We start from the raw sequence: 27,765 nt of genomic DNA on the forward strand, positions 1-27,765 counted from the left end.
GGTAACACCTTTCAAAATAAACCCTACTAATGCTAGTGTTTCAAATGAAACCGTTATATCAGCATCATGTCAGGGGAAATGAACCGGAAGCGAGCGTACACTGGAGGCTTTTTATGGATATCTGCTTCATGTAACGCAATTTAAACACATTTTTCTTTGTTTGAAAAGTTGTCCTTTACTGGAAATTTCAAAACCCAACTACGCTTTTATTTTGTAGGGAATAATGTGTGATTTCCGTTGCGGATTAAATGAACTGCATTAATTTGCACTTTGCTCTCCATTGTGTGCCTTTATTTTGTCTCCTGCGTGTTATTTATTCCTCCACGGTTGGCGTGCAGCAAAATGATAATAAAGGTCTATTCTATTGTGTTCTATTCTTAAATTGTATTAAGGCTTAAAGTTAGCATTTTGGGCGCGGCCTCTTTGACTGACAGGTGGTGGCTCCATCTGCTGGCTTCACCTGAACTGGACTCGAGTTTTCAACTATTTTTAATGACATCATGTGACCATGCTGCCAGGTTACGGAAGTTGGAGCTCCAGTTCAATCGGATATTCACTAAAATGCTAACGTGGATGTTTCACAATGGTCAAAGTCCAGCAGCCCAGGTGTGAAATATCACACCAAAATAATCATAAATCCATAAATTAAATGTTGTTGCAAACTCTGCTCACTTTTATTTGTTTTCTTAAAAAAAACATTTACAACTGAAATCACGAGCATTTATAAATTACAACACCAAACACAGTATCAGTTTAAATACGCTCGCCTGAGCCAGCCCCAACCACAGGCGGTCAGCTGGTTGGTTAAAGACTCGTCATGTCAAACGAGTTTAACCACAGTTTGAAGTTCACGTCTGGCTCCGGGGCGCTCGGCTGCAGCAGGTACAAATTCACTGATGAAGCAGTCGTCAGTTCCCCCCCACGCACACACACACAGTTTCAAATTCATTCCTGTAAACCAGAAACTCACGTTTATTCAGCCCCTCCGCATGCATCTGCAAGCTGTCCAATCAGAGGAAAGCTGCCATCTTAAAGAGACGATAGCCAAAGCAGAGGGTGATTGAGGGGCTGAGCCCAGACACAGGAGCATTATTTTGAACTGTGAATCATGCAAAGCTGCTCCATGACACTAAAAATATGAAGCTGGAATTAACAGAAGGTCCCACATGACCTCCGCCAGGTTCCAACAGAGGGCGAAAAGTCGCTGGTTTGATTCCTGCTGCTGCCGAGGTGCCCTAGAGCAAACTGTTAGCTTTGTGGGTCAGCTGACAGACCACACATGAACGTGCATCACGTCACAAACTGAGCATGCTCCATAGCGCCGCTGAGCATCTGGTTCAGGACAATCACACACGACCCAACAAAAACATCAGCCGTGCAGTGATTGTGGGCTCAAAAGGAAATGTGAAGTTTTTTGGTTTTTAATATTAAAAAAAAAAAAAAAAAAAAAAAAGATCTGCAGAGGCTCCACCCACTGCTTATCTGAACAACCAATGAGCTCTCAGATCAGGTCAGGTGTGTTACCCGGAACGCCGTGGACGCAGTGATGCGGCACTCCTGACACAGAAGAAGCGTGCTGCTCAAAATAAGCAGGGGTGCTATTGTTGACAGAAACCACACCAAGCTGCTCAGAGCAGACGAGGAGAACAGGAAATCAGAAACAGGCCACATTTCAAAATAAAAGACCCCATGCAGGCTAAATGCTCCTGTTACAACTTGAAGACCATCAGAGACGTGACGGAGCGATTCAGGATTCTGATCATTTGGATCTGTGGATTCATCGGTCAGGCCTGCACCGTCTAAAGGGTCGCTGCTGGTGCTCGCGGGGCGGACAGGAAGGAGAAGGCGACGCCTTCAAGGGGAACTTATCTGTAAATTGGATCGTTTATTTCCTCTGACCTCGCTCGTCCCAAACCAGACGCTCCGAGCTGAAACCAGCGACGCTTTCGAGCATCAACACATGACAGCGTGCATTAAATCCCTCCTCTTTCCTCTTCAGCCTTAACGCTGAGTCACTCAGCTCCATCAAAAAGCTCTGCTCTGCATTCTGAAACACACCCTCTCTGCTTTATTAGAGCCATAAATATCTACACTTTGTTATAATACAGATTTCACATCACACAGCACTTCCCGAATGAGTGCGTCGGGCCTCCAGGTGAGTCTCCAGGTCCAAAGAGAGATGATGAGAGGAACTTCCTGTACTGCCATCTGGATTCTAGCAGGAAATAGTTCAGGCTTCATCCTGGAGGTCAGGCAGCGGGCGGTGGATGGGGGGATTACAGCCGTGTGTGTGGGAGGTTATTCTACTCTTTATGATTGGTCGCCGTCGCTGTCGGTTTTACAGGTGACCGCTGTTGTTCTTAGTTTGCTAACTCTCTCTCCGAGACTTTCACTCCGGCTCGGTCTCAGTGGAAGCGTCTTCGTTTCTGTGACTAATTCCTGAGCTCATGTCAGGTCACGTGCTTTAGTCGCATTTCTCTAGGTCGGCTCCGCGTCATTGTGACAGGCCGACCATCTTCTGGAAGATTCCCAGCACGATGAGGACGATCAGTCGTGCAAAAAACAGTAATAAAAAACACCTGAAAGTCCTTCTCGACCACGCCTTAAAAATAGACTGTGAGGCTCGCCCATGACCATGCAGTGCATCTTTAAATCAGGCAGCCCAGCCCGAGCTTCTAACGAGCCCTCGCCTTTGACGCTGCACCAATCACGGCTCAGAATGCTGCTGAGAAAAGTGCGTTCCTTTTGTCTCCTGCTGCCGGATCTACTTTCAGGATCGTTGATGGAGGCGTAGAGCAGCTGGATTCACACCGACGAGGCAAAAGAAGGTACAGAGGACAGGAAGGAGCACGGCACTCCGACCTCCACCTGGAGGCAGCAGAGAGGTGAAGAACACGAGCAGGTGAAGGCAGCGGGGATCCGGCAGCTCGCCGTTTTCCCTTGGCAGGGATGAACGAGCGCGGGGGAAGTCACCGGGACCGGTTTCAGCATTCGAGAGGCGGGTGGAAGCTGCGTCTGCAGTCGACGGCCTTCGGGCTGGGAGGCTGGGCTCGCTTCTTACGCAGCTCCTCCCGACCCAGAGTACCGCTGAGCCGAGAGTACGCCGCCTTGTACTTTTTATCGAACGCCGCTGTAAGAGAGAGAGAGGAGGAGTTACCATCGAACAGCTGACCTCAGAGATGATGAAGGTTAAAACCTGCGAGTCTGTGATTGAACTACAGACCACACCTATGTAAAGGAACAGCCCTTCCTCTGATCTTAACACTGTTTAACCAGTTACTCTGCTCTGCTGGGAGCAGTCTCCACACATCAGCATGAGCATGTCGGCTGACGGTGCCTCGAGGAACTCCTAAGAAACGGCCTCAGTCATGCTGCAGAATGACACGACAGGAGGAAGGACCTGACCAGGAGTGATCTTCAAGCCCTGCAGGGCCTCACGGTTTGGCTCCCTGATAATCTCGCTTTACCTTCCACAGGACACGTGTAACACGTGTGTGGAGATCATCTGAAACCAGGCTACACCTCCTGATGACGTGTTAGGAGATTAAATGGTGGACTCCAAGTATTAGCACCATCAATTTAGGGATGGATGGGTGGATGGAAGGTTGGATGCATGGATGGGCGGATGACTAAATGGATAAGTGGATTGGGTGGATGGACAGGTGGACAGCCTCAACCTCTGACCTCCAAAATCTAAACATTTCTTCCTTTGGTCCATGTCTGTAATTTATTTACAGACGTCAGCTTCACAGGAAACGCCCACAAACACAAACGCAGAACATACTAATAATAACAATGCTAGCTGCTAGCCTGTGGTGTGTTCTTATGGAGCGTGGTCGGGAGTCTTACCGACGTGATCTTTGCCCATAGCTGCCAGCGTGAGGAAGAGGAACTCTCTGTACAGGCTCCTGTCAGACGCAAAAAACACAAAGTTCACCAACAGACAAACAGACGGCGGTAACAACACGTCTCACCGCATCAAAGTAAAACCTCAGCTGAACGTTTATCAGGTCGTCTTGCTGCTGCCGGCTCACCTCTGGATCCTGGGGGTTCCTGGCTGTTTGGCCAGCGTGTCCAGGAACAGCGTGACGGCCTTGTGCACCTCGTTCATGCCCACCCACCGCAGCACCTCCTCCAGGAAGGACAGGGTGAACGGGTGGTTGTGCCTCCGCCAGCTGTAGCTTCTCATCAGGACGCCACCTGTTGGAAGGAAAGAAGAATGGCGGCTTAAACGCTGGTAAAAACGTCAACAACTCAACAATAAACGCTGTGTGTTCATCTCACTGTGGATCCTCCAGAGGACGTAGAGGGGGGGCCACTGGTCTGTGTCGGGGGTCAGGGTGTCCCACAGGAGTCTCACTCTCACTGCCGAGTTCTCCGACTGGGAAACATGAACGACAAGAGTCAGCCAGGCTTCAGCTGTGCTGTTGGAGCCTTTTTAATGACATAATCTAACCGATAACGTGGCTGCCGTGAGGTCACCGCGCTAACGGCCTGAGCTCTGGTTTTTTTTGGATGTTACTGATTAGCAGGTGTGGCTGTGAAGCTCCTGTACAGTCTGCCGATGCAGACCCAAAAAGCCACCCTGGTGGTGGAGATGATGCTAAAGTGGAGGCTTCAAATTCAACATCAGGAAACCCAGCCGGCACATTCCCACAGCACCGACCCCACATTCTCCTCCACCGAAGTCGACCTCATTTCTTTCCCATTTTGCCCTTTTTGTTTTTTCTGCTCTTGGACACGCCCACCTAGGCTGCCATAATGTCACCTAACTGGATGTTACCTGTGTGAACTGGCTGACAAGCGGTGAGGCTCGGACCAGCTGCAGCAGGTTGTTGGGCAGGCCGAGGCGCTGGAAGTACCAGACCAGGTTCCAGAAGATGATGGAGTGGTTGTCCAGGAGCTGAGGCTGGGCCAGGACTGCCTCACCTTCGTTCTCCAGCAGACTCTCCAGCTCCTTCCTCAAAACCAGAGGGCTCAGGTAGGCCACGGTCACCTGGGGAACTCCACCCACTGATGAACCCTGACGGAGGGGGTGGAGTCTGTGAGTGAGATGTCCGGTGAGGACGATGTGTGAGAGAAGCAGCTTTGCGGAACGTTACCATGGTGGTCCTGCTGGTCTCGGAGCTGGAGTCCTCGCTCAGCCCGTTACACTGGGGTCGCAGGGACGCCTCGTGACCACTGGGGGGCCTCACGGCACTCTCCACCTCGTCCTCCAGGTTCCAGTTGCAGCGGTCCGCACTGACAAGGCAAAGAAAAGTCAGCTCTGGAAAAGAAACACCGATTTATATAAACGATCTATGCTTCTGGAGTTTGACCACCAGCAGATGACGTCTGTCCTGCAGGAACACCTCTGGTCACGTTAGAGCACAGCAACATGCTAAACCTGCCCAGGTGGGCTTGTACCTGCTGACGGGTCCAAGGTCACAGATCTCGGCGTTCAGGAAGGGAACAAAGGAGGAGCCGCAGAACGGACAGGAGGAGTTCAGGTTGGAGTCGTCCGATGTCCAGCCCGCCATGATCTCCTCGTCGTAAACCAGCGAGTTGCAGCTACGACAGAGCGAGCAGCTGGACATCAACACCTGGACACACGGGGGGAGGGGCTCAGGTTAATCAACAGGACCAGTCCAGTTGCTGCAGCCATCCTAAAAACACTCCATTTACCTCTATTCCCACCCCCTCCTGATTGGCGTCCCAGGACCGGCGTAGAGGATACGCGGGACTCGGCACGTCCATCAAGTCGAGATCGCTTCCTACAGACAGCGAGCTCTGAGAAGACAGGAAGTAGATTAGTAACAGAGAGACCCTGTTAACACCTGCGAGGAGCAAAAACAAGGAACACACTTTAATATTGGAATGTATGCAGACGATGCTCATGAACCAACAGCTGACAGAGCGCACGTTCAAACGTGAAGACGTCGCCGTTACCTCTGACGTGGCGTTGACCAGCTTCTCCTTGGCTTTCAGGAGAGTTTCGGCCACTTGACCTTTCCTGGACGGCCTCTGGTCCGACACTCTTCGTCCAATCACTCCACCTCCTGCCCTGCCCCCCTCCCGGCCTCCGGTCGCCCACACTGGCAGCTCGTCGCACGGACACTCGGTGTTTGGTCGGCGTGAGGAGTTGCTGCAGTTTGCCCGCCAGTCCTCCTCGGCTCGGGGAGGAGACGTTGTTGTAGTTCTCATCTACAGCTTTGTTCCTGCCGGCCGAGCTCTGCACGTCCGCAGGTCTGAGGATCAAACATGCACACGGGTGAAGAAACATCCAATCAGAGGCCAGAATCGATGTCAGACAGGTGAAGGTGAAACTGACCGTCTGTCTGCCTCAGCGGGCTGGCAGCTGAAGTCCAGCTCCGAGTCGGCCAACTCCACGCACTCTTTGTAGAAGCTGGAGAGGCAGACCTGACTCCGCTGAACCAGAACTCCACCAGAGGGCGCTGGAGGCGGCGTGGAGGTGCGCCGCCGTCCCAGCGGGGGTTTACGGGAGACTGCATCCGCGCAGCCATTGGCCCCCGCCTCACGGAGGACAGACTTCTTACCCGGTTTGACCTCTATGGGGTAAAACAAAAGAGTCGGTGATGTCACAGAGGAAGAGGAGGACGCGATGAAGCCGAGCAGGTCGCGTCTTACTGTCGCTCGCCGTCTTCATGCTGCTCAGACTGTTGCTCTTCACCAGAGGGCCAGTCAGAGACTCGTGACTCGAGCTTTCACTCAGACCGCTCCAACTTGACTGACGAATCAGAGTGGAGTGGGGGCGGGGCCTTCGGTCAGACTCCGCCGCCGTTTCTGTAACCAAACATATAAATGAAAGGTCAGGGCTACTTCCTGCATAATGGTGGGGTCATCCATCAACGTTTCCTGCCGTCTGAAAATTAAAATTATAAACTTAAAGATGTCTGACCTCCTCGCGACCCCACAGAGCCGCTCTTCTGCCGCCGTTTGATCGGCTGTCTGAACTGGGCCACAGCCAGCAGGACGTTCCTCAGCTTGGCCCAGCGGAGACGCCCGCCCTGATTGGTGGACGGCCACTTGCTCTCCAGCACCGCCTGAGGAGAGAGAATGGCGTCGGCGAGGACGTTCAGAGTTCATGCTGTAACTGCAGGAAAACACCTGAACAGGTGATGCAGGTGACGAGCAGCGTCGTCGACACGTCACTGAGCAGTCACCGTGTGTGAGACCGTGTGTGTGTGTGTGTGTGTGTGTGAGAGAGACCGTGTGTGTGTGTGTGTGTGTGTGTGTGTGTGTGAGAGAGACCGTGTGTGTGTGTGTGTGTGAGAGAGACCGTGTGTGTGTGTGTGTGTGTGTGTGTGTGTGTGTGTGAGAGACTGTGTGTGTGTGTGTGTGTGAGAGAGACCGTGTGTGTGTGTGTGTGTGTGTGAGAGACCGTGTGTGTGTGTGACCTTGTTGTAGTATCCGTAGGTGATGGTGTTCGGTGTGATTCCCGCCTTCTTCATCTCCAGCAGGACTCGGACAGCAAGGACCGGCTGCCCGAACTGACCACACAGCTGCATCAGGATCCGGTAACACACCTGCACACGCACGCACGCACGCGCACACACACACACACACACACACACACACGTTCAGTATAACCTGGTGCTCATATCATTATATTCGAGTCCGTCCCACGTGTCAGCGCTCGGGGCTCCAGCGACCTGAGAGTTTATGTCACACCTGACGCTCGGACGGATTTCTCTAAGCGTTTCCTCAGGGCGACGAGCAAAATAAACATTTCACAGCAGCGACCTTTGAGCCCGTCCGAGCCTCACCTCGTCCGGCAGCACCACCTTGCGGTTCTCCATGTGTTTGAGGACGTCGTAGGCTGTGTGCAGGGCGCGGACCTTGGCGGTCTCCGCACGGACGAAGGTGGGCAGGTAGATGAACCAGAGGCCGTAGCAGTGACCCAGCAGGCACTTGGACCACATGTCCGGCACCGCCGAGTACTTCTGGGCCCGCTTCTGAGCCAACTTGATCTCCTAGAGGGAGGGAGGGGGGGAGGGAGGGAGGAGGAGGTGGTCAGAGCAGATCCTGCAGGTGTGGCAGCGACTGAATCATGACTTTAAAATCAGCTTTTTAAACTTAAACACAGAAACGTGAATATCACAGCATGACGTCTGAGTCACACTGACTGCACGCTGCATTACAGCCTAAATGAAGTCATGCTTACACATTTAGCCCTGAGATTATTCTGGGCTGTCAAGATTATTGCAAAGTTTTTAACTAGTGTTTTAATGAAAGGCTTTAAAGGTCATCCTTCGAACTCTCAGTGAACAGCGGAGAGCCAAACAATGTCACCTCGAGTTTGGATCGTTTAGCTGCAACACGCACGCCGCGAGCCGTCTAATCTAACAGCGACTTCTAGGACTGGACGCTAAATACAGCTGTAAATGTTGGTGAATGATCTGACCTGGAGAGAGCACGTGCAAAAAAAACAGGACGGGGTCCCGAGACAGAACCCTGTGGAACTCCAGATCAGGACACGGTCCCAAGTCTGTTACAGGGTTTAAGTGCTCCAACCAGCAGAATCAGGATCGTCAGTCGTGTTACCTTCCTCTGCTCCCAGCACCAACGCCAGCCAAGAAACCTGTGGATCCTCCTTCAGCCGTCAGACTTTGACCTGAATCATAATCCCAGACTGTGAACTCACAGGACTCAAACTGGGGATCGGACTCATTACTGAACGCATGTTAGTGGTCTAACAGCTGAGTGTTAGACCAATCACAGCTCTGATCACAGCTCTGATATCAGTTATGATTATTCGTTTGATCAGGATGCCTGTCGTCTGTGTTTGCAGAGCGTCCAGTGAGTTAGCGCGACGACAGCAGAGAGCGGGCTGAGGCTGGGCGAGGAGCCTCGAGTGGACATGGGAGGAACTGTAGGCTGTGATGGTTTTCAGTGAGCAGTAGAAATGAGCTCATTCACTCCCACTGATGACACTGCAGGTCTCCTTCAGGAGGAGCTTTAACAGCAGTGCGATGTGTACATGATTAAATCCTCCCAGCATGCTCTCCTCCTGCTCCTCAGATCAGAAAACACCGTCTGAGTCCTCTGAATGTTTAATGAGCGCTGCAATATTGATACCAGTTCATTAAATTACAATGATGCAAAGGACGCCTGTTAAAGCTCCTCCTCTCGCCTTCACTCAGAGGGAAACTGGGTCACAGCTAACTTCAGCTCAGAGGATGGGAGGAAACCTCCACGCTCAGCGCTCTCCTGAACGCATCGCTGCTCCCGTCGGAGCGTGCTCCGTACACACGAATTAACACAACACGGGACCAGATCATTTCTGCTCAGCATCTTTGTCTTACCTGTTTGGTGCGGCGGGGGGCGGGGCTACTGGGGGCGCTGCCCTTGGCCGGGACGCGGAGTTGGTCCTGGGGTTGGTCAAAGAGCTCTAGTTTGAGGGTGGGGAAGGTCTCATAACTGGACAGGTGAGAGGGAAACAAGTGTGAGCAGGTGGTACGGCTATCGTGGCTCCTCCTCCCCGAGAGGACGCCATACAGTCTGTTTACACGCAGCAAATAAAAACGTGTTTAATGAAACTTGTTGAAAGCATCTGTTTACATCGAGACCCTCCATGATGGCAGGATGGAAGCTCATTGGCTAACATACAGAAGTAAACGGGTCACCTGGGTTAGCTGTGAGGAAAAGCTGAAAATATCCCGACCATCCTCCCGCCTCCACAGCAAACAAACCAACCCACCCGTTTCCACGTCCCCTGAGGGCGGAGCTGTACCTGTAGAGGGCGGGGCACTCAGACCCATCAGGTTCCTGCGGTTCCTCGGGAGGCATGATGAAGACGGTGTGCTCGCCGCTGTGCGTCTCGTCCAGATCGATCAGCCTCACCTCCTCCGGCTTCTCCACGTCCACCTGCTCAGCGAGAGAACACCAATCAAAACCTTAGCTTCATGCTAGCCGAGCAACGCAAGAAAGCGTCGCCACTCTAACCTTCTGCACGCACTCGTCGAAGAACTCGAGGCAGGCGTGGCGGTCGCTGACGAACGAGCACTCCTCGATGAACTGGGTGAACATCTGCGTCTTGGTCAGCTGGGTGTAAAACTTCTGCTGCGTTCGATCCCGAGACTTCAGGAAACCTGCGGCACAAAGAGGAAGAGGAGAAGCGTCACTCACACGGCTGCGTGTGCATCAGCAGCTCACGACGATTGTGTCAGATTCACAGCTCTGCACACAAAAGCCAACAGCGTTAAGAAGGGCGCACCCTGCAGGTTGAACAGGGAGCTGCAGTCGGTGGTGGTGTCGGATGGCGCCTGCGTGATGGGCAGCAGGAAGGCTCTGTACCCTCGCAGCAGGCAGCTCATGAAGCGCAGGAAGGCCTCTTGGATCTCCAGCTCCAGCTGCTTCTGACGCCTGTAGATCTGGTCGTAGTCGGTCAGCAGGAACTCCAGCGTCGCCTCCTCCTGGCCAGGAGTGCAAACTGCAGCCACAAGAGGTGAGAGTCACTAAATGACGCAACTGTTTTTACGCATTGGTTTATGTGTTCAGCCGTTACAGTCGCTCACTTTTCTCCAGCGTCTTGTGGAGGTTGGTGAGGACGTTGAACAGCATCTTGCCGTGTTTCCTGGGCAACGAACGCCACGACAGCGGCTTCTTGTCATCTGACCTGAAACGAGGAAAAAGAGGAGGAAAGGTTTTGTCCAATGAAGATGACGCTGAAACATCAAATGCTGCAGTTCCTCTGACGTCCAGCAGAGGCAGCAGAGAGTCAGTCCCATAGACTCCCATGTTAAAACTTTGCAGCAGAAATAAACATGTTTACAGCCTGATACACAAACTGTTTGGTTCCTGTGGATAATCAAAGCACCTGTTACACTACAGAGGAGATGCAGGAAGAACTCAGAGAAGAGTGCTGATGCTACGAATAAAGGGAGATCTTTTTTTTAACCATCTATCCTCGGCTTGGTGCACAGGTGGTATCAGACTCACTGGAAGATGGTGTTGGCGTCCAGGTCAACACACACCACGTCGGTGGGCGGGTCATGCAGGTCGAAGTAGCTGGAGTGGACGCCCACGATGAAGGGCATTGGTGCCAGCAACACGTCTGCCATCTGCAGCGGGCACAGAGGGATGTAGGGACAGAGCCAGCGGAGCGGGAATGTCATCTGGACACAGAAACAGGAGTTACAAACTTCCGGGACAGATTCAGATCTTTTCAATCTGTCTGATGAACCTGCTGACGGGACCAAAAGGAAAGATTTATCCTCCTGCCTGGAACAAACTCTATATTTGCTTTGGATTCAGTGCTTTTAAACTGCGGCTCAGGGGCCAGTGGGGGCCCTCAGGTACATTTTAATTGGCCCACGAGAATAAAGATGAAGCACTGGGACTTTTGTCATTTGTCTTACGGAGACGAGGGCCTCGCTGACGGAGGTGAGGACGTCGGGTCGGAGCGAGTGCAGCAGCAGCTTGTGTTCGGTGAGGACGGCGAGCAGCAGCGTGCAGGCGTTTTCTGGGCCAAGGTTCTGCAGCAGCTTCAGGAAGCTCGCGCCGCTGTCATAAACACACAGAGGTCAAAGGTCAAACACAGGCGTGACGGTAAAGGTAATTTGGTTCATTTGGATAAAGCTGGCACTCACCTGAGCGGGAGCGGCGAGGAGACAGGCTGGCAGAGCAGCAGGTTGTCGTATGGTGAGAGCTGCAAACACACACAGATGGCATCAGTACACACACACACACACACACACACACACCATCTTCTCAAGAACTAAACAGATCTTTGTACCAAGTACCAGACAAAGAAGGATTATTCTGAACTGTGACTCATGCAAAGCTGCTCTGGGAAAGTCCAGGAATAAACCGACTGTGATGTGATTAATCCGAATCAAGTAAAATCACACGTGAAGCCCTCACTGATCATCACCCAGTGTTTTTTTCTTATTAAAAATCATGATTTCAGGATGAGAGTGATTCATGGAGAGGCTCTGAGTGGGCGCCGTTACCCGGTTTGTTCTGCAAACAGATCGCCTCCTACGTCCTGTCAGGAGGGAGTAAAGAATAAAGTCACAGTGTTTTCGTCCATCTACCTGTTTTTCCGTCAGAAAAACACGATCCGATCTACAAAATGAGGATAATTACACAACTTCAGTCACATTTGATCTCAGTGTTATTGACACCGTCCAGCAGAGGGAAAACTTGGCAACTGTGGGGAGGAAGAGCTGCCTTTAAGAGGAAGCAGTCACACAAGTAACACATTTGTCCACCGTGCTGCGTCACGGCGCTCTGCAGGGGCGCTCGGGAGGAAATCCAATGCAAATCCTAAAGTTGTGACCTGGAGGACAGGTTCGCAAACACTTCCTGTTCCAGTGCACACAAACCTGTGTCAGGTTTATCAGTGTGTAACAACGTTACTGCCCTGTGAACATTTCAGAAGGCGAAACATTCACACGGTTGGTTTGTGGGGTCTTACCTGAACGAGAATTCGAGGACGCTGAGGGGAAGGAAACGGGACGTTGTGCATGAAGCTGGAGATGTGTCTGCAGGAGGGGAACAAAAAGCAGGAAACGGACATCAGTACGCATCACTTCTGTGCACAGATCAAAACGTGATAACGTGTTTTTAATCAGCTGGCAGACGTTTATCAGTCAGAGGCCGGTGTGAAGGCCTCTGACCGAGAGAGAAGGCGGTTCACGGACTTCTCGATCGGCAGCACGTGGGGCCCGGAGATGGAGTATCTGTAGACGAAGGTGAGGAACTTCTGGAAGACGGTGAAGAAGGGCCAGTGAGAGAGGACGCAGATGCTCTTCTTCACCTGCAGGCTGCGGTTGGTGATGGGCCGCCGGTCGACGACGCTCAGCAGACCGAGGCGGATGCTCTGCCGCTCCGACAGCAGCTCTCTGCAGAACGACTCATAAAACTGGATGGCAGCGCCGTAAACCTGCAGGGACGAAGCAAAGATGGAGACGCAACACCGGTTCATGCTTGAGTTAGGAGCCAATTTATGGTTCAGAGGTCAGACTGAAAGACGACGTCGCTGCTCTGTGTGAATTTTATAATAATGGTTTTTAAAGCATCAAAGTTGTAACTGACAAAATTTTTTATCACAAACAGTAAACAACACAACGGATCACCTCCACCTGCTGATCATCTATGGTTCCAGTTAACCCACCTTGTCCCCGGAGGCGGAGGTGAGGACGAAGGTGGAGAAGACGGGCAGCTGGTACTTGGTGTTCTGAGGCCAGCTCTCCACGGTGACGCCCATCGGCAGGCAGAAGACCGGCACCGACTCGGGCAGAGGAAACGAGTCCAGGTCCTCCTCCGGGTAGCGGCTGATCAGATCTGCGGGGCAGCGATACTCTGATTACTTCAGCACAGATCCTGACCTTTTCTGTTCTGCTTGGATTTTATTCCGACCCTCTGTTCTGGTTTTACACGTTCTCGTTTTTCCTCCCTCGTTCCCGAGCGCTCCCTGCGTACTGCGAGCTCCATATGATGAAAGACCATCACCTATCTGAGCAACTGGGAGCTGTGGTGCACAGACTGGGGAACCCTCCCCGTGTCTCTGCACCAGCAGCGTTTCTAACCCTCGCCCTCCTGCAGGAGGCTGAAAACACACGGGGTCACGCGGGTACTCACCGGCCTCGAACACCAGGGCGTTGGCTGTAGCCACGGCTCTCTTGTAGCACACGTGCAGCGCTGGACCCCACTGCAGACACACAAACACCAGCACAGCAACAGGGTCAGTGATGCAGCACCCACAGGGGGGCTCAAACCCCCGAAACATCCCCGCCTCCCCGCACTCACCATGCCTGTGTTCAGGTTCTTGTCAACTCTGCAGAAGGTGTGCGGCGCCACCTCGCCCTTGCTAGGCAGCAGCAGGGCGATGTCGGTGACGCCCAGCGTGTGGAGGCCCTGCGAGTCCAGAGCCCGGCGGTACGTCATAAAGACCCGATGAGCTGTGGGGGCGCCGCCCGCGCTCAGGCTGGCTGAGCGGCTGTACGGCGTGGTTTCAATGACGTACCAGCCCTGCTTCAGCTGCTCCTTCCCCTCGTACAGAACCCTGCAGAGAGGGCAGTGCATCAGAGCGCCTCCATTGGTCGCACCATCAGTGCGATGATCGCTAACCACAGAGCCTGAACCACCGCAGGGAGGAACGCTGCTCACACCTTTTCTCACCCTGCCTTCCTCACCCTCTCCCTCCCTCACCCACAACCGGTCCCTCAGGCGACTGTCCTTCCTGTTTAAACAGAGTTCTTCCTCCCCACTGTCACCTATGCTGCTAGCAGGGGGCGGTCTGGCTGGGTTCCCTCTGAGGTTGGAGGTCTCTCCAAACCTGCAGCTCCACCTGCTGCTACACTCCATGAAGTCAGAGATTAAACACATAATCTGAAAGGAGTAAGCTCGTTATTCCCCAACACTGAGTGTAAACTAACGAGGTGAACATGAGAGAGCACGACTGCATGCCCACTGCATTACATAATCCTGTGGATGACATAACCTCGGCTTTAATAAGCACTGCATGAGCCAAAAACCCTGCAGCTGCATCAGAGCCTCGCACACTCCAGCTGTTACAGACACTCAGAGCAGGAACACGAAACAAGAACGCTGGATGAAAAAAGTCTCATGTTTAGGAAAAACTTCACACTGTAAAAAATAAAGACGATTTCTTATTGATATACAGCTGAATATTGATAACGATGCAAAATAAAACACGTCGAATGTTTTTAACATTAAATTCTCACAAAAATGAAGAAAATGTTTTTTCATTCAGCTTCAACTCTGAATCGAACAAACACGATAAAATCTACCATCACTCGGATCTCAGGTGGAAATCGTGCCGGCACCAGTCTGAGGATTCAAACACAATCACAGCTCATAACCACAAACGTGTGTGTGTCTCACCCCAGGTCCAGGATGGGCGGCTTGTCCCGCCCTCGGCGGTAACACAGGTACAGGTGCGGGTTGTTGATGAGGCCGGCGCTCAGCTCGGCCGAGTGTCCGCCCAGCGTCTTCTCGATGCAGGTGAAGCCCTCGGGAACTTCCTCCCCGAGCCCCCGGGCGATCACCACCAGGTCCGTCACGGGCTCCGCCGCCCGGCCCGTCGAGGAAGAAGACGAGGACGTCGTCGAGGAGGCGGCAGCGGCCTTCCCATCCTCGTCCAGGGGCCTCCATGGCCCCACGGGGTCCAGGCCAGCCACTACAAAGTAGTCCACCAGCTGGGGACATTTCTCCTCTGTCATGCCTCCTGTCGATCCTCCACTGCAGGACACAGAGAGCACGGGTCACCACAGCTGGGACAGCAGGCGGGCTGCAAAGCAGCTTGCAGATGAACATCAACAGAAAATACCGTCAGTCATACCAAATACTTTCATTACTGCAAACGTGAGCTCTGGGTGACATCACCAGCACGCGTGACCCAACGCCGTTATTTACACAAGCTCCAGGGTAATAGATTACTTTTTCAAATTAGTTAGATGAGATTATTACTGGGTCGTAAATCTGACGTATTATCAACACACACACACACACACACACACACACACACACACACACACACACACACACACACGACGTGCTGGAGGTCGGGACAATGACTCGCAGCCCCGAATCAACCAATCAGAGAGCAGCAGAGAGGCTGCTGTGTGGATTCAGATCTGCCCTGACGTGCGTCGGGGCGTGACGGTAAACACCGACGCCGATTCTGCTACAACGTGTGATTAAACTGAAGAGAGAGAGAGAGTGTGTGTGTGTGTGTGTGTGTGTGTGTGTGTTTTAAAGTCAGTCTTCTCTAACTGTAAACTCTCTCTCCTCTCCGATTGGCTGTGGAGCCTCTCACTGATGTTTTCACGCCATCACGTCACGTCACAGCGAAGAACCCGATTTAAAAACTCGACACGTCACTGCTCATTCAGATGAGACAGGAAGTGAATAGACAGGAAGTGAATAGACCATCAAATCCAAATAAACAAAGATCAGAAAATTAATCTGCAAAAAAGAAAAAAAACAAACAAATGAAAGGAAAACATGAAATAAAAACTTTTTACTGATTCTGCTGATGTCACTAATGTTCACGGTACAGCACTGGGCTATGTAATTAGCTGGTTGCTAGGCAACATGAAGACATCTCCATCAGCGGGCTCAGCCGTGTGCCAAGTTTGGTTAGTATGGATTTAAAAGGCACATGATCACATGACCACAGTACGCCGCACAGAGCCATGTGCAGGTAAACAATCATTTAATATTAACATTAAACATGAATTACAGACCAGCTCGGTCTCAGCTGAGCGCAGCGTTCGGGAAACCCGGCTAACTTCAGCCTCAGCGACGGCATTCGGACAAACTCCGATCACAGCTTTAAGTTTAAAACGAGTGTTTTTCAGTCGCGGCTCCACCTCAGCATAAACGCTCAGCATCTCTGTTTCACCTGAGAATATCAGAGCGATTCATCTTTATGGTTTATTGATGACACGGTCGCTTCTTCAGCTCAGACTAAATTTAAACTTTTATAGCTGATGTCAGCAGACGCGTCCAAACAGCTGCTTTCCTTCCTGTTCTGTGAGGAGGAGATATTCAGTCGTGCAGGGCGGCGCCGCACTTGTCGCTGTCATCGCAGGGTGAAAGTGAGAGGGACCAGTTGAAGAGGAAGGAGAGGAGGAAATGCAGTAATTGGAGGGTCAGAGGTCAGCTGGCAAACAGGAAGCGGACAGGCGGACTGCTTCCTGTTCATCGATGACGTCACACAGCGTGACGAGCGAGGTGATAAAACACGGTGTTATCTCTTTAACACAAACCTGCTGTCCACCGTCACCGAGCACAAACACACCTCCACCCCCTCAGCAGTTTGCACATCCACACACAACACCACCCACCGAGGAGTTTCCATCCCAGCATCACAGGGCCGCCTGAAGAGATGGACCCACCTACAGGAGCTCCGCCAGACCAGTTCGAACCGGCCCGAAACCAATGTCCTAGATGAATCAGACCCCAAACGAGTCCATCCTAACCCAGAGTAAAACCAAACCAGTCTCCATGAGCAGAATCCCAGTTAAAACATTTCAACATAACCTGAGATGCTGCAAAGCTTCTCATTCATATTTGTCAGCAGGCTCTGTGTAAGAGTCAGAAAAGCCTCAGTTTGACCTGAAACCAGAATAAAGCTCAGCATCTGAGACTGAAAACACAAAATCCCGCAGAGTTCATCTTCATGCTTCAGTGGAAGCTTTCTAGGATATCTTACCTGGATGGTCGAGCACGCATCCACACATGAAATATCTAAACTACGTGACCCCGGGGGAGGGACGCGACGCTGGTCAGCACCTCAAATAAGAAAAGGAGAAACTGAGCTGTAGTGAGTCACAGTCAGCTGCTCTGGTAAACACTAAAATACTTCATCCTGTGCAGATACGACACAACTTCCCCGGTGACAAAAGAACCGTTTACTAAGAAGGGAAAAACCCCAAACACTGTTACCTGACACCTTTAGACCAAGACCACACCCAGACCTGGTCCACGCTGTGAAGCCTGAAACAGGAGTTTAAAGTCAAACACGAGCCAGAAACAAACCCATCCAGGTCTGTGACGCAGGAACACGCATGGGCTGAAAGTCCAAACCAGCACTGACCCATCCAAACCCATTCTTCACCCAGCTCCTAAACCCAGTCTGAACCCAGTTCATAAACCCAGTCTAAACCCAGTCTAAACCCAGCTCCTAAACCCAGTCTGAACCCAGCTCCTAAACCCAGTCTGAACCCAGTTCATAAACCCAGTCTAAACCCAGCTCCTAAACCCAGTCTGAACCCAGTTCATAAACCCAGTCTGAATCCAGCTCCTAAACCCAGTCTGAACCCAGTTCCTAAACCCAGTCTAAACCCAGCTCCTAAATCCAGTCTGAACCCAGCTCCTAAACCCAGTCTGAACCCAGTTCATAAACCCATTCTTCACCCAGCTCCTAAACCCAGTCTGAACCCAGCTCCTAAACCCAGTCTGAACCCAGTTCATAAACCCAGTCTGAACCCAGCTCCTAAACCCAGTCTGAACCCAGTTCATAAAACCATTCTTCACCCAGCTCCTAAACCCAGTCTGAACCCAGCTCCTAAACCCAGCTCCTAAACCCAGTCTGAACCCAGCCCCTAAACCCAGTCTGAACCCAGCCCATAAACCCAGTCTGAACCCAGTTCATAAACCCAGTCTGAACCCAGCCCATAAACCCAGTCTGAACCCAGTTCCTAAACCCAGTCTGAACCCAGTTCATAAACCCATTCTTCACCCAGCTCCTAAACCCAGCTCCTAAACCCAGTCTGAACCCAGCCCCTAAACCCAGTCTGAACCCAGCCCATAAACCCAGTCTGAACCCAGCTCCTAAACCCAGTCTGAACCCAGCCCATAAACCCAGTCTGAACCCAGCCCATAAACCCAGTCTGAACCCAGTTCATAAACCCAGTCTGAACCCAGCCCATAAACCCAGTCTGAACCCAGCTCCTAAACCCAGTCTGAACCCAGTTCATAAACCCAGTCTGAACCCAGTTCATAAACCCATTCTTCACCCAGCTCCTAAACCCAGCCCCTAAACCCAGTCTGAACCCAGCCCCTAAACCCAGTCTGAACCCAGCCCATAAACCCAGTCTGAACCCAGTTCATAAACCCAGTCTGAACCCAGCCCATAAACCCAGTCTGAACCCAGCTCCTAAACCCAGTCTGAACCCAGCCCATAAACCCAGTCTGAACCCAGCCCATAAACCCAGTCTGAACCCAGCTCCTAAACCCAGTCTGAACCCAGCCCATAAACCCAGTCTGAACCCAGCTCCTAAACCAGGTGAACACTGGCTCGAGTGCAGAGCTCGAGCAGCAGCTGATTCACAGAGGTCACATGTAGAATCTGCTCGTGTTCACGTAAACACAGCGCGTCACCTGCTGTCTGCGCACACCTGAGGGGACTGACCTGGTTAAATAACTGTGACATCAGACGGCACGCCCTGGTCTTTAAATCAAACGCACCAGCCTGTGTTTGCTGAGCCGGGAAGTTATAACAGAAATTTCAGCTGAAACAGCTGCTTTCATCAGTCAGTTCCCTTTTTAATATGCAACAGTGGAAACACACACACACACACACACACACACACACACACTGGAAATCCCAGAGACGCAGCAGATTTCCTCACAGACCAGCATCAAACACTCAAACCTTTAAAATCCCGTCGTTGCCAAGCGTGAGGGGCATTTCAGCACAACCACACACTCTGACCTCTGACCTCCAGAACACAGACATCACCCGCTGGTTTAAGTCACTTCTGAGGTCTGGATTTTACATTTTAGCTTTTTGTCTCCAGAGTGAAGGGTGGAGCAAACTCCTCTCATCAAACCAGAGCCCCGCCTCTCTGGACGGTAAGCTCGCCTAACCTGATGTCATTAAAATGCTCCAAACAGCACAAACACGGTGGGGCTGTCGGTGTCGGGCCTCCCTCTCTGCAGCAGTCTAACCTCTGACCCTTTAAGCAGAGTCACTCAAACATTTCAACAAACTGTTCGAGCGCAGCAGGAAATGAAGCACCTAAGAGGAAGTGAAACGGTTAATAATAATCCCGATCGCAGCTGAAACCGGAACCTCTCCTCTGCTGCGAGCGGTGGTTTCTCTCGCACACCTGAAGAAGCGCTTGGTTTTCTCATGCTCCCCTGGTACTCCCTGACGCTGGTTAGAGGTCAACGCGGCGATGACACGGCGTGAGGGAAAGTAAAACAGTTGTGTAATCAGGTCACCAAAATACATGAAACTACATACTACAAGCATGGAACCACGAGCAGGAGGTCACACCTGAAGAAGATCAGATCTGACCTACAGGTGCAGCCAATCATCTGCCTCCATCTGCTCCTATCCCAGCATCCTCCTGTGTCACACACACACATCTGCACGTGTGCAAACCAAAAATCAGCTCATCACCTGTCACACCTGGCTCTGGTGATGTGAGCCACATGTCAGTTGTGTTGTTTGGGCCATGAAACACCTGAGCTGTAGGTGCCTGACTCAGCCCAGGTGAGGCTCAGGTGTGCCTGTTCTGTTAGAGCCCAGAGGACGGTTTCAGCTCAGTCAGGACCCTTACTCCTCTCTCACACATGCAGTGTCTGAGCTCTGGTCGGGTCTCTAACTTTCACAGACTCCACGCTTCACTTCCTGCTGAGCGACGCAACGATCCCCAAACCGACCAATCTGGCAGCTCCGGCAGGACAAACCAAGGTGCCGAGCTAACGAGACGGCGAGGTTTTACTGACCACGAGCGTGACGAAGCCTAACACACGAACAAACACAAACGGGGTCTTACTGTGACGGTGGATCGGTCCGTGCGTCCCGCCTGACGAGCTGTCAGTCACACGCCTCGCTCGCTGCAGCACGTTAGAGCGAGCAGCTGCCACAGGAAGTGAGCGGGGCAGCGAGCGAGAAAAATAGAGCTTTCATTTCCAGTGTGAGCGCGAGCGACGAGGCAGGAAGGTGTGAAAGCAGCGTTCTATTTCCCCCGAAGAAGAGGTGACAGCAAAGAGGAAGTGGGTGTGTCTGTGTGTGTGACAGAGTGTGTGTGTGTGTGTGTGTGTGTGTGTGACAGAGTGTGTGTGTGTGTGTGTGTGTGTGTGACAGAGTGTGTGTGTGTGTGTGTGTGACAGAGTGTGTGTGTGTGTGTGTGTGTGTGTGTGTGAGACAGAGTGTGTGTGTGTGTGTGTGTGTCAGAGTGTGTGTGTGTGTGTGTGTGTGTGTCAGAGTGTGTGTGTGTGTGTGTGTGTGTGTGTGTGTGTGACAGAGTGTGTGTGTGTGTGTGTGTGAGACAGAGTGTGTGTGTGTGTGTGACAGAGTGTGTGTGTGTGTGTGTGTGTGACAGAGTGTGTGTGTGTGTGACAGAGTGTGTGTGTGTGTGTGTGTGTGTGACAGAGTGTGTGTGTGTGTGACAGAGTGTGTGTGTGTGTGAGTGTGTGTGTGTGTGTGTCCGAGCTATGGGGTAACTGGTACTGGCTACTGGGGGCGGGGTTTGTTAGATCACAGTGCCTCTGTGTCTCCCGGGGCGTCACGCTCCGGTCACTGGCATCAGCAGCCTCAGTGACATCACTGTCACATGACATCACAGCCTGATGGAAAGTGAACGTCTCACATTTCCTTCAGGTACCATCAGGCTCTGGGTGTTACGATGGTGCGTCACTTCTTACCAGGTACATCGCCATGGTAACCAATGCTGCACACCTCACCGTTCAAGATTAGAGATCGACAGGTATGAAACCATCGCCTGCTGACCAATCAGATCTCAGGAAAAGGGCGTGAGCCCAGAGAGAGTCAGAGGTGGGTTTATGTGAGCATCGGTCACGAGAACACTATTGTTATTGGTCTGTTAGGACGAGCATGTGACCCTGTGTCCAATCAGGAAGCGTCCAGTCAGACCATTAAACTTCCCCCCCGTCTGCCCCTCCGAGGCAGTGGTGCCCGTTACGTTCCGTTAGTCATACCAAACGGCGCAGAGGGCAGACCGGGGGAACCGTACGAGCATGCTCAGTACTTCACCTCCACACTGTAAACACATATTCAACCCGGATAAAACCCTGACCTTTAACCCTGATGGTCGGTGATCAGCTGAGTTGATGTGCAGCTCTCGGTCCTGAACCACGCCCACTCAATTTTTACCTGGATGCTTTCTGCACCCTCGAAAGATGTCAGGTGATTACTCAGCGAAACGGCGTGTAGCTCGCCGAGGGACCAGAACAAAACCACCGAGTGTGCATCAGAGGTTAGCGAGCACGCGCTCTGCCTGAGCAGCTTACTGGGACCGCCCTCAGAATGACCCTGAACCTCTGACGTGTGGGTGAGATTCGCTGAGGCACAGGTGAGGTCATCCTCTACACTTCTGGAGCTTTTGGAACGTGTAGCTTTCTGAAGAACAACCTCAGTGAAGCAGACCGGCATCATCATCATCGTCGTCGTCATGATGTCACTGGGTGCCTGTCACTCCAACTGCACCGGCCTTCTTCTTCTTCTTCTGTGGTCTCTTTAAAACAAACACTAAAACTCTTCATTATGACCGCCATGCCGAGCTCAGCAGTTCTCACCTCCCTCAGAGCCCCACAGCGCAGCTGTCGGAGACTCGATGAGTTCGTCACTGAGGCTTCTCACAAAACCGCGGCGTGTCGCTAACCGTGTTCACGTGTGTTAAAGGGGAACAGGTGAACTCTCACTGAAGGTGCTCATCAGTCAAGCTCCAAGCACAGGAAGGAGGCGGAGTCTGCCTGGACAGGTGCCTGTGTCACCTGTGACACATGTACGTCTGATGTCACCCAGTTACAGGTGAGACGCGTCCATCGGTCTGTGCTCACCTGAGCTCAGAATCCACAGCAGCAAAGTTATTTAGTCCATAGTTAAACAAATTCTTCAATCTGACGACAGCAGGGAGCTGAAATTTCCCATAACTCTGTCAGGAAGTGCATTACTCCTCTGGAATTCTTCCAGGAATACCTGAGGTGTTCAGGTGGGTCGGCCTCGGTGTGAACGCAGCTCCATAAACAACAAATGGGGAGAATAAGCTGCACATTACTCAGCGATGAAGACCTTGGGTGTATATGCAGTCGTCATCCTCAGCTGAGGATCAGTCGCCTTCAGTCCGTCTGACTGAAGCTCGTATCCCGACCCGTCCTCGGCTGCGGCCCTCGGAGCTTAGAAATCCCACAGCAGGCCGAGCTATTTAAAGCATCGTCACAAAGGCCCGGGACGGTCAGCGACGCTCCGGCTGCTCCTTAAACTCTGACCGGCAGCCGGAATATTCCTCACACAGACAGCACGGAAGGAGATCCAGATACACGAGTCTAAATTTAGTCTGTCCACAGAGCGCCGGAGCTCCGAGGACACGCTGCCAGCTTCCAAAATTAAGTCACATGATGATGATGCAGCAACTGTGACGAAGAGGAACAACCGAGACACACAAACAGGCAGCAGGACGAAGCTTCAGCTGTTTGCTTCATTCACACCTCAGACCACAGCACCTGTTCCCACATAGGACGATGATGTCATCACGGATAACAGTGATGACATCAGTGCTAATGTGAATGTGTCAGGAAACACCAACGACAGCACAGGAAATAAAACACTATTCGTCACAGTGTCTGCTGCTTACAAAGCGTCATCAGCATCATGTTATTATTATTATTGTTGTTAGTGTCATATTAACCTGACTGATGTCAGCAGAGTCCAGGTGAGTCCAGGTGAGCACCTGAACCGGAGGATAAACACGAGAGAGCAGCAGGAGACAAGAACGGATTACAGAGGACATCCTGAAACAGTGTGTGTGTGTGTGTGTGTGTGTGTGTGTGTGTGTGTGTGTGTGTGTGTGTGTCTCTCTGTGTGTGTCTGTGTGTTGAAGGTTTGGAGGCTCAGCAATAAACTGAAGGACAAACAGGAGAGCGGCTGACACACCTGTGCACAGGTGAGCCGTTAGAATAAAAACTGAAGAGCACCGAGACAGACAGCTGACTGTCTGCAAGCAGGAAACCTGCACTTCCTCTGCTTCTGGAGCCTCCAGCAGTCACACTTCCTGTCTGCTCTAAAACAGGAAGTTATACCAACCCAAAACAAAGATGCTACGCTTTCAAAATAAAATCACTTACAGATTAAAAACACGACAGCTGCAGGCAAACACCGAGTGTGCGGTGTGATCGTCCTGACTGAGCGACTCCTGCATGGTTCAACAGACTAAAAATGACCTTTGACCTCTGTTTAGTGGCTGTAGCTCAGGAGGTCGCTGGTTCGATCCCCGGTTCGATCCTCATCTGCTCCATAAATGGGGCAGCAAACTAACCCCAAGTTACTCTGTGATGCATCCATGGGAGCGTGCAGTGTGCGTGTTGGGCAGGAACTGCGCCACGTAGAGCGACACAAGAATCAGACCAATCAGGCGTTTTCCTCGACGTCACCTCCACAACAACACGCACACTGTGTCTTCTGCATGTTGTTGTTCCAACATGGCTGACGCCCACCTCCCCACCGAGGTCGAGGAGGTCAGAGGTCATTTTTCAGACTCTGCTCTAAAACCAAACTAAGCAGGCCTTCGCCGGGTCGGGTTCACGCTGTTCCCTCGATGACATCATCATTAAAGACTGCGTTTACTCGAGTCACCTTTGAAATGTTTGACGATCTCAAACATGTAAGAAATACTTTTCACAGCGCTGCATGTGACCACGCTCAGACAGGAAGTGAGGATGCTCAAACTAACTCGACGTCATGTTTGTTCACAGGACGCGGCATCTAAGATGGATCTGACACATGTGTGATGTTTAATTTCATCATCATCATCACAGTGATGTCACATTTTACTTCCCACTCTGCTGAAAGTCACCAGGATTAGCCCCGCCCACTGTCACGCGGCACACTCAGTCTGTGGAGCGTTTATATTTTGTTTCCTCATTACTTTGAATTTCATGTTGACCTTTAACTCAGTTTCAGTGTCAAATTTAATTGTTTAATCACTGGGTCGAGGTCAAGGGTCGAGGTCAGGGGTCAGGTTCAGGAAACTTTTTAGCAAATCAACAAACAATAAACACTAAATCGGTCTAAAGTTCACTCGTGTTATTCTGAAGAAAAAAACTCTGGACTTCGGCCAACATGGCTGCAGGCACAAAGCATGCTCAGACCGCTGAATCCATGACACCACGCACAGCTAACAGGTCAGAGGTCAAAGTTCAGCTTCCTCCTTCTGAGTCTGCTTCAGTCACAGGAAGTCATCCTGCATTGACTGCGGATCAATCCGCTGCTGAAAATAGTCCCTGCAGATTTCAGCTTCAGGAAACCTCCGAGGCCTTTTTCAAAAACGCGGACGTGTGGCGACCGTTCAAAAACACTTCCATCATAGGAGGACCCGCAGACAGAGGTCAGAGGTCAACCCAACCAGTCCTGTTACATAACTGTCAGCTCACGCCCCGCAGCAACGTTCGGGACATGAAACCGTCCAAATGTTGGAGCCTGAGTCGTTGCGTAATCTCCTGGAAACAGAGTGGCTCATGCGTCCCAGTTCAGTGCGGAGGCAGTGAACGCATCACAGGAAGAATGCTGAGCCACGAGTCTGCAGACGAGGCGTTCCAGTTTATTCTCCATTCGACTCGTTACGGTCCCATTCCACCACATCCTGCACCCCTAAAACCACCCGGTGCTAAAACCAGCACAAACCAGTCCTCATCCACAAACCACTAAAACTAAACCAGCTCCTGACCTGGTCTCAGAGTTGACCCACCAACTACCTGCTGCCCCACAGATTCAGTCCTTCACTATTTACAGTTAATCAGGTCAAAGGTCAGCCAGGTGTTACACCGGAGGTCAGGTTATGAAGTTTTGGGTTCAGGTGGAGGGCTCGGCCTCAGGTTTGGAAACGTGACCACGCCCCCTTTATTGTTACATTCATAATAACCTCCTCATATCCTCAACCAGCTCCGTTTGAGCTCAGTCAGACTAAAGGTTAAAGGTCACATTCAGGTATCAAAGGTCTCATTTCTAACACGAAATAGGAGCGCTCCCATCAGCACGCCTGCGAGCCGGCGCCAACCCCGCCAAAACCACCACAACACCACAGACGTCCAATCAGGAGCCTTATTTAAATAACTACTGCAGGGCCACGCCCTCTGATGACATCATACAGTCTGGGCTGTTTTCATATCAGCGTCTGACACGCTCCTGAGTGCGTTCTTTGTGATCCGTCACATGACCGCAGCTTCGCTCTGCAGCTACAAATTCTTTACAAGAAGCGACACATCCTGCAGGCGTCTCAGGTTTCCTTGCCGCCGCGTCTGCCAACACTAACGCCAGCTGCAGGCTCAGCTTTGCTGTGTTTACCTGTTCTACTCTCACGGACCAATCACATCCTAGCCAGGCCTCAGGAAGGAAGTCATGTGACTTACATGAAGCTAGTTTCACATCAGAATTATTAACATTTCATTTTCAGTTTGATTTATTTTGAGTTCTTGCACTTTTTAAATATTTTCTTTTTTATATTAAAATTCTTTTTTATATTTTATTAAATTTATTTTTAAAAATATTTATTTTTATTACCACGATTGTTGCTGCTCATGTGTTCACTTTTCCTCCTTTGTTAATCACCGACATGCCGTACAATGAAAATATGAATCTATTGATTGTTGCTTGTATCAGCAGCAAACTGATCGATCGGTATCGATCAATTTTCAGATGATCGAGCTCACCGTGCTCATTTCTGATTTGTCAGTTTTTACTTTAATAATCTGATGATTTGGTTCTCCATGAGAGCAAACCTACAACACACACGGACAGGGACAAATTAAAGGGAAAAAAAACGGGAAGGTGAGCTTGGCTCTGACTGAGGAGGAAGAAGAGCCTCTGTGGATTTCACCTGAGCTCAGGCTTTGTGGCTGCAGGTTAGAGGGCCCTGTCCACCTTCAGGAGTTTGAGGATGATGGTGGAGAGCCAGAGCTCAGAGCTGGAGGAGTGATGCAGAAGAGAAAGCAGCAGCAGCAGCTTCCTCCATGCAGGCTTTTCCTTTAATTTGTCCCCCGCTGAACATGACTCACAGCCTGTGTGCAACAAGGAGACAGACAGGTGTGCAGACAGGTGCTTGGGGGGGGGGGAAATCAGCTGCTGGACATCCAAAACCTCCTCCAAAGCATCCCCAGCGGGGTTCCATTATCGGACAGCGCTCTGCACGCTTCAATAAGCAGGTTCGTGACTGAAGCACGTCCGAAAACCGAACCACGGTGAAACCACCACAGAGCTCCGGGTTCGGTCTTCTCTGAGCCCGCGGACCGACGCTGGCCGTCCCCGGAGCGCAGAGCGGCCCCGGCAGGACGCGGGTTCCATTATCGGACGCAGAATGCCCGCCTGGGTGCGCTCGTTTTCGAGTCCCGTTCTGCGCATTTAACGCAACGCGACTCGCTTTCGCGGACAGCGGGACCACGGCGAGCCCACTGAGGGGCGCTGGAGCATGGTTCCGTTCCTCCCGATTCGCACACCGGGCGGCTGCAGATGTTGACATTAAACGCGGTTCCGTTAAGCTAGTTCCACCCGCAGCTAGCGCGGCGGTCGCTCCGAGCCGCGCGTGAAACACGGCCAGGCCTCCCCGGTCCCGGTCCGGTCCCCGGCCCCTCCGGTCCCCCGGTACCTGTGTGTCGGTGCTGGTTGTTCCCGCTGCGGGCTCCACGGACCATGATCAGGTCATTCTCTCACATGTGACGTCCATGTTTGTCCGTCTGCTCCGAGGAGCCGCAGCAGGCGAGCAGCCAATCAGCGGCAACAGCGCCGACAGCTTCCGGTAAACCCCTTCAAAATAAAATCATTTTAAATGGCCCTCAACCGCAACAACAAAATTCCAGTGTCTCGTTATTTCGCCATATTAATTAACACAATCGTTACATTTGATATGATTTAATGTTTTTATATATTAAGTTACCACAGAACACCTGGACAGGTGCTAACACTGAGAGACAACCAGTCACTCTCACACCTGTGGGCGAGAACCCGCAGACTCGATACAGACAGGACCTTCTAACTGTGAGACACCCCCCCGCCCGATAAAAACAGGTAAACATATGAATCTCAAGGCTTTATAAATATATTTATATAATAATACTCTAAAAATTCAAAAGTATGATCAGAATAAAATATCAGAATATATTTCAGCTCGTTATTAGCAGAAAGTCTGAATTTTGTTTCACACAGGGGACATAATTTCACTCACTGTTTCATGTAAAAAGGTGAAATGTTTGGAGGTTCCAACTTCAAACACAGGACAGGTGAGGACGGACAGGTGGGGACCACCAGAATGGAAACTGAGGGACGAA

The 27,765-nt window shown here is 51.5% G+C and overlaps 2 protein-coding genes across 2 annotated transcripts; one reads left to right on the forward strand and one right to left on the reverse strand.

Annotated features, from left to right (window-relative positions):
* Window positions 1–645: 645 nt before the first annotated feature.
* On the reverse strand, window positions 646–27,223 carry dennd4b (DENN/MADD domain containing 4B). Its single transcript, XM_005462412.4, is given in 30 exon segments — window positions 646–3,130; window positions 3,850–3,908; window positions 4,035–4,200; window positions 4,285–4,381; window positions 4,784–5,023; window positions 5,103–5,241; window positions 5,407–5,582; window positions 5,665–5,769; window positions 5,929–6,024; window positions 6,026–6,227; window positions 6,311–6,548; window positions 6,628–6,783; window positions 6,899–7,043; window positions 7,398–7,526; window positions 7,767–7,973; window positions 9,306–9,420; window positions 9,734–9,867; window positions 9,946–10,091; window positions 10,217–10,432; window positions 10,518–10,618; window positions 10,942–11,117; window positions 11,361–11,505; window positions 11,592–11,650; window positions 12,422–12,488; window positions 12,648–12,889; window positions 13,121–13,290; window positions 13,588–13,657; window positions 13,756–14,011; window positions 14,854–15,210; window positions 27,087–27,223. Coding segments are annotated over 29 exon segments (4,536 nt in total). The 5' UTR covers window positions 15,192–15,210; window positions 27,087–27,223; the 3' UTR covers window positions 646–2,984.
* Window positions 16,066–21,497, forward strand: LOC109204080 (mucin-1-like). Its single transcript, XM_019364275.1, has 6 exons — window positions 16,066–16,109; window positions 17,670–17,991; window positions 18,222–18,449; window positions 18,499–18,763; window positions 20,100–20,179; window positions 21,348–21,497. Exons 1-6 carry the CDS (start codon window positions 16,066–16,068, stop codon window positions 21,495–21,497), a joined length of 1,089 nt encoding a protein of 362 aa, XP_019219820.1.
* Window positions 27,224–27,765: the final 542 nt, after the last annotated feature.

This window comes from Oreochromis niloticus, linkage group LG11 (genome assembly GCF_001858045.2).
Source record: "Oreochromis niloticus isolate F11D_XX linkage group LG11, O_niloticus_UMD_NMBU, whole genome shotgun sequence".
NCBI classification, from domain to species: Eukaryota; Metazoa; Chordata; class Actinopteri; order Cichliformes; family Cichlidae; genus Oreochromis; species Oreochromis niloticus.